This window comes from Zea mays, chromosome 5, assembly GCF_902167145.1.
Source record: "Zea mays cultivar B73 chromosome 5, Zm-B73-REFERENCE-NAM-5.0, whole genome shotgun sequence".
In the NCBI taxonomy this organism is placed as follows: Eukaryota; Viridiplantae; Streptophyta; class Magnoliopsida; order Poales; family Poaceae; genus Zea; species Zea mays.
The window spans coordinates 119,080,067-119,087,143 of NC_050100.1; the positions used below are offsets into that span (position 1 = coordinate 119,080,067).

General features: G+C 42.7%; 1 protein-coding gene across 1 annotated transcript; it reads left to right on the top strand.

The window, feature by feature from the left end:
- The first annotated feature begins 3,256 nt into the window (after nucleotides 1–3,256).
- LOC100273461 (uncharacterized) lies at nucleotides 3,257–4,407 on the top strand. The gene has a single exon (NM_001147898.1). It carries the CDS (start codon nucleotides 3,501–3,503, stop codon nucleotides 3,861–3,863), a length of 363 nt encoding a protein of 120 aa, NP_001141370.1. The 5' UTR covers nucleotides 3,257–3,500; the 3' UTR covers nucleotides 3,864–4,407.
- The last annotated feature ends 2,670 nt before the right edge of the window (nucleotides 4,408–7,077 follow it).

A 7,077-nucleotide genomic window follows, 5' to 3' on the forward strand; every position in this document is an offset into this window, starting at 1 on the left:
GCGCGGTGGCGGTCGGAGAGAAAGAGGTGCACTGGCGCAAGCGATTGGTGGCATTTATCGTGGCAAGCTCACCGGCGATCACCGTATGGGCTAAGATGACTCACGGCGGCGTGGTTAAAGCACCGAGGCATGTGCGCAAGGTTGTGAGGTGGCTAATTCCGGCGAGCCTATCCAAAGCGGCCGTGACTCAAGCGGGTACGGCGACCGGAGTAGAATAGTGGCCGGAGTCCATCCACGGGGTGATATTTCTTACCCCCTCTACGTTATCCAACTGCTCCGAGCACGAATCACCACGGCGGGCGCGAATCCGGGCGCACGGTCGCCGGCGGTGAGTTATCTGACTGGCGTTATGATCTGGACACTGTACCATCGCGCAGCTCATTCAGTCGGTCTGGGAGAGCCTGTTTGGGGGCAATTTGCTCCAAATTTTATGTGGTGACCAGATCAACACTCTGTATCAAAGTTTTAGCCTAACAAACCAGCTCTAACTTTGTCACAGAGGTTTTGGTTAAATATCCATCAAATCGAGCTCCACAAGGTCCCAAAGTTCATCCAATCTATTGCCTTCTCTGAATATCAGGGAGCCTTAGTCTGACAGCCAGACCTCAGGGCTGATTATCTCTAATTTTTGTATGTCAACAATGCCTAATCTCTTAAGCAAAGTTGTACACCTATAGTAGCTCTAGACTTTTGTTGTGTTGACCCTAGGCAAATTCTTTGTATTTTTAGAACTGCAGAGCTCCAAAGTCAGCCTGGCTTACTGATTTTCAGACTTAGTCACATGAGAGGTGTAGAGTGGCCTTTTTGCAAATAAGCCCAAATCTCATGATTTGATTTGAAAATCTTCAAATATGTGAACCATATGATTTGAGGTACCCTAATACCTTGGTTTTTGTACTTGGGTCCAAAAGTGTGCAAAATTTACATATAACCCCCTAGGGTTTCAATTTGGGGTTTTCAGTGGTCCTTTTAGGGTTTCTGGCACTCCTAGGGTTTGGATGTCACTCAAGTTCATTAATGGTGATATCTTATGGCCATTTTTAATGAGTTTTGAATTTTTCTCATGCTTGGGGCTTGATCATCACTCCTAAGCCTAGTTTAGGGCTAAGTACCCTACCTTAGGGTTCCACACATAACAAGTCACATCAATACAAATTGTTTGAAATTTTTACCTAGATAATGCATTCTAAGTGTAACAAGCACATGATATGCTAATGCTCATGATGTTATGCTCAAGTTTTAGTGGCAGTAACAGCAGGGGTGTTACATCCTTCCCCCATAAAAGAATCTCGTCCCGAGATTTAAAAGTCCTAGGGTAAGTACTGGAAAAGGAAACACGTCATATTTATATTTCCTTATTTCTTATACAAGGCAGGGGTGGTATGGGGTTTATTCCTCTATTACAAAGCTAAAAAGCCTGGGAAATTCTTTTCTAGAAAGTCTTGGGTTTCCCAAGTAGCTTCATCTTCCGTGTGTTGGTTTCATTGTATCTTATAAAACTTGAGAGTTCTCCTTCGTGTAATCCTGTCCTTTTGATCCAAGACTCGAATAGGATGTTTTGAATATGTCAAGTCTAGTTCTAAGGCAACATTCGTCACTTCAACGGTTTGATCTGGAACCTGAAGACACTTCTTCAATTGAGACACATGGAACACGTTGTGCATAGCAGACAATGTTTCGAGTAATTGGAGTCGATATGCCACTGGTCCACATTGTTCAAGAATAGGAAAAGGACCAATGTACCGGGGTGCAAACTTTCCTTTTACCCCGAAACGTGATACACCCTTCATTGGTGAGACTTTTAGGTAGACGTAATCTTCCACTTGAAAGTACAAGGATTTGCGTCGTTTGTCTGCATAACTTTTTTGGAAAGCTTGGGCTTCCTTCAAATTATGTATGATTCGTTGAACCCTCTCTTCTGTTTCTTTCACCATATCAGGCCTGAACAACCATCTTTCTCCTGGTTCAGACCAATTTAATGGAGTATGGCACCGTCGTCCATATAGGGCTTCAAAGGGTGCCATCTTGATACTTTCTTGATAATTATTGTTGTATGAGAATTCTGCCAGCGGTAAACAGTCATCCCATTTCTGCGGAAACTCTAAAACATATGCTCGCTACATGTCTTCAAGTATCTGAATCACTCTCTCAGTCTGACCACTAGTTTGAGGATGATAGGCCGAACTGTGGAGTAACTTAGTACCCAAAGATTTGTGGAGTTCTTCCCAGAATTTGGATACAAATTGAGGTCCACGATCCGACACTATTGTCTTTGGAACACCGTGCAGACTGAGAATACGAGCAATATATAGTTCCGCATATGTGGCCACTGTAACACCCCAGGTGTTTATATTCCGCTCGATAACGAGTATGGATTTAAGCACGTAATGTCAGTGGATAAAACAGATGCTAAATTTCAATCATCTTCGTCTATCGCGATTTTAATATCGCATCTGTTTTGTCTATCGCGAGTTCGACATCATTTTTATCTATCCAGGCTTGTCCTAAATTTTCGTGATGTTCGGAACATAGTTGTTCTGAAAATCGGTGCGTCCGGTGATTATTTAAAATTCGTCGCTCGTGTAAATACGAATTCGGAAGCCCGACCCACTCGGATGATTTTATCTTAGGCAAATTAATTTGAACTCGATGACTAAAATGTTCGGGGCAAAATAATCTGAATCGCTCGTCGTCGTGAAATCGTGCGCGAGGATATGATCCAATTTATCCTTTAGCACGCTGTTTTGACGACGAAATCGTGTATACATTAGCGGATCTGGTTTTGGCTAAATTCAGTCGAATCACGCAGAGCAGATTAAAATACATAGCCGAACTCGTTTCAATCTGGTCCGTTAACATCGTGGCCAGAATAGTCACGAAAATTATCCAAACGAGATTCGAACAGAACCGTCTCAACTGTGTTTAGATAACGGATGAATTTTCATCCGATTTCGACTAAACTAGTGTTGTCTTAATTATTGTCCGCCTGATCTAATTTGACTCTTCAAAATCATAATTTTGGAACCATGGTACTTTGGCAGGCGTTTTTGCGTGAGAAAAAAATAACAAAAATGGAAATGAAAATATCCTCTATTTACCGCTATTCTCCCTCTTCTCTGATTTTTTTAGCCATTTCTATCCCTGCGCCGCTTAGCTCCTGTCAAACGAAAAATCCCGCAGCCCACCCTGTTGATATTTTTCCACCGACGTATTCAGATCTTTGCAGCCACCGTTCTATCTTCCTTATCTTCTTCTCCAGAACGGCAATCCTTCTGCCCGGTCCTTCCTCCAGTTCGGCTAGCGGGGCAGCGCTCCCTGCTGCTTCTCCCTCCCTGGTACTCCTCCAGTCGCGGCCTCCCACTCCCCAGCCGATTTCTCTGCGCGCGATACTCCCTCCAGTCCTCCCTGCTCGCGTCGTGAATTCCCTGCCATGGACGCGCGCCGAGCTCCTCGCGCGGGTCTCTGGTGCCCAGCCGACTAGCTCATCTCCCTTTTCTCTGATGGCGCGCCCAAGCACTGCTCCTGCACCGTGCCGCGTTCCAGCTCAGACTACCCTGCTCCTACGCCCGGTTCCAGCTCGCTGGAGCTCCTGCGCACGTCGGATCCCAGCTCGCGGAGCTTCCTCCTGCTCTGCTCATCGGTCGCGCCCTGCTCTCCCAGCCATCTTCCTCTTCCCCACCACTGGCTCGACCGCACGCCCTCCCAGCTCGGCCATGGCCACCGCGCCGTGGAGCCCTGCGCACCGTGGTGCTTCTTTCCTGCCCCTCCCATGGCGGCTCCCCTGGATCCCTCCTCTGCTCGGTCGCCTCCCTGGAGTCCAAGTCCGGACGCCGCTCCAGCCTTCTCCTTTCTCTCTTCTCTAGCCCTGTTCGGCCTCAAGCTTCAGCCATGGTGGCGTGTCCATCTCCCTGGTATTTCCCCAAGCCGCGCCCCTCTGCTTGACTATGGTCACCGTCACGCCCAGGATTTGGCCGCGCCTGTAGTTTCCAAATTCGTCTTCAGCTCGCGGCGCTCATCTTCTGCCCCAGTCCTATGTCAACCTCGCTAACCACCCATGGTTGATCCTGTGGTTCGTGAGGGTGAATCACAGTTTGAGATTGAAAAAGGAGCTTAGAAGGTGTAGATAATGAAGCTCCAGATTGACGTTTGCCAGATGTTCGGTGGAACGCCTGAATCAAAGTTCGTCGTCGTTCTTGTGGATTTTGGATCGATTTGGCTTGGTAAGCTAGATTCAGGAAAAGCACTTAACTTGTGATGTAAAATTTTAGCTTAAGGACCCACTTCTAGTAAGCTTTTCTGAAAAAAGAGTCTTTGAAACTTGATGCTTTGATAGTCTTTTCTTTAGTCGGGTAATTCTTGCTGAGTAATTTCATACTCAGGGTTTTATTACCTGTTGTTTTTCAGGTTATAGTTTTGTGCTGCTGTTGATGGTGTTAAGTGCCGGTGGGATCGGCCTTCTTATAAGTCTAAGTAACTTTTCTATACTTTTTATTGAGCATGGTCACTTGAGCTAGCATATATTTTAAACTTATAAATAATTTATAATATTTCAAAGTTTATTTCTTTGAATCACTATTGTAATCACTCCGATAAACATAATGTAAATTTGATGTAACTTGTAAAATTTGGTAATAAGAGTTCCGCTGCAAAATTGTTGGTGTGTGATTTGTGTTTACTTTATCATGCGGTCCTGGTTGTAAGTGGTTTATCCGGGGTCCTAGGGGCACTTGGACAGATCCTATTAAGTTATTTGGTGCACATGCATAGCCGTCTGAGGTCTTTGAGACAAGGACAGGTGCATTTGGGCCCAATAACATGCGAGGTTCTGCCACAGCCACTATATACTTTACCTTGACTTGGAGAAAGTGGGCGATCTTTGTAAGTCGATCAATAATAACCCAGATGGAATCAAACCCTTTTGCTGTCCTGGGTAATCCCACAATAAAGTCCATGCTAATGTCCTCCCATTTTCAGGTCGGGATAGGTAAAAATTGCAATGGGCCAGCAGTTTTCAAATGTATGGCTTTGACATGTCTACAAGTGTCGCATCTTGCCACATAGCGTGCAATTTCAATCTTCATCTTCGTCCACCAATAATGTTGCTTTAGATCATGATACATCTTAGTGCTTCCGGGATGAATAGAATAGCGACTAAGATGTGCTTCATCTAAAATTTGCTGGCGAACCTCATCACTCTTGGGCACAACTATGCGGTTGTTAAACCATACAACGTGTCACACCCATTTCCAAGGGGCAGAGCCGGGTGCATAGCTTATGTGTGACAGGATCTATTTCCACACATATATTGACGTCACAAGTGTAATATATCAAAAGAACAATGCATACAAGCGTAAATAATGATAATATTAACATATTACACTTCGAATAGACATAATGTCTTAACCTTTATTCATCAAAGTACAGCGAAACAAGGACATCCATCCACAGGAAGATGACCGGGTGTATCACTAGACTAGCATCCATGGAGTTCAGCATCATATCTTCATCTGCAACTTCTGATCAAAATTAATCAAGGGTGAGCTCACTTATGGTTAGGGCTCAGCAAGTGGGGGAAAAACTAATGCAGGTTTAACAAGGTGAGGCTAAGGTTGAGCAGTAAGCCTTTTAGTTGGTTAACATTTTATTAACAACACCTGTCTTACTAATAAGTGTGAATCCCAAGTATTCCCATTAAACAAAGGTATAATAGTATATCAAAAACACTTAAGTGAAACCACTTAAGCAAACCATTGGCAGATCATCGGATCTCGATTTATTTCCATCTTCAAGTTCAATTATCATGTGAGGAGTCCAGTCTGCTCATAACCGTGAGCACGGCTGATATATCAGTTTTACACTCTGCAGAGGTGGCGCATCTTTACCCATGAGTCGCGATTCCCTTTTAGCCCGGGTTAGCTAGACCCGTATTCACTTCCGAGGTGAATGACCAGGGTCTCACTACGAGGCTTCTCCCTAGAGTCCTCATTACGCAAATGTTGGAAATGGTCAACTGCATAAGGTACACCTACCGTAACCAACTTATAGTCCAGTCCACAGGGTAAAGCTTTGGGAACTATGCCTGTATCCAATCTGCCTGAGCCGGTACTATAAGCGCTTGCCAGGTGCCCCCGTTCCTAGTCGACCATGACCAACACCCAACATAAGACTTCCCTAGTTATTTAGCCAATACCAGAGCCATGATAGTTCTCATGGTAGCACTGTTTTCCCGGGTGGTCACTCCATGTTCCAATTAATATGCAATAATCTTTTTTAACATAATCTTGTTTGGGATCAAACAGAATATGCAGAGGGAGAAGTCCACTTGCCTTGCTTATTGAAAACTTGAGGTTCTTCCACGAATAGGAATAGATCTTGATTCTTAACTACTAGATCAACCACAGAATATCACACAAACAAACAAGAAGAACAAACACCACTCAATAACATACAACATTCACCATACGTGAAGCTAAAAAAGAGCTTAACGAACAGAGCATTCACTTTTCAAAAACGTCGCAAGTAATGGTTCTAATAAGAAGGTATTCTTTTCAAAAATGTGTGACCTATACTTTATAAAACAAGACATGAGCTTAAAAATATCTTAATTAAAATATGCAAATATTAGGTTCACCAATTTAATCTTTTATAATATGTCATATGTGATATGTCTAAGATTAAGGGTTTATAAGATGATTAAACACGTTATAACGATATTAAACCTTTTTAACCTTTTAGAGAAGATATGTGTTATATATCTAAGGTTAATGCGTTATGAAATACCTTATTAATTTTAGAAGCATTATGAAACACATTATAATTCATTGTTAAACCTTCACTTATGATAAACTAAGATATAAGTTTAATTAGGTTTTATATGAAAAGATCATTATTATTAAACACCTATTTATGGAAAGTTATGATATATGCTTTAATGAACTTTTATGTAAAAGACAATGAACAAACAATTATATTTTATTTTTATTAGAAAGTACATGTCCTATATTTTATTAAGAAAGCTATATACAAAACAATATACAAACTAACATTATTATTAAAGAACATGAACACTAATTTCCT

Excerpts from the sequence above, each read along its gene's own strand:
- LOC100273461 (NM_001147898.1), top strand. The coding sequence starts at position 3,501 with ATGGCGCGCCCAAGCACTGCTCCTGCACCGTGCCGCGTTCCAGCTCAG.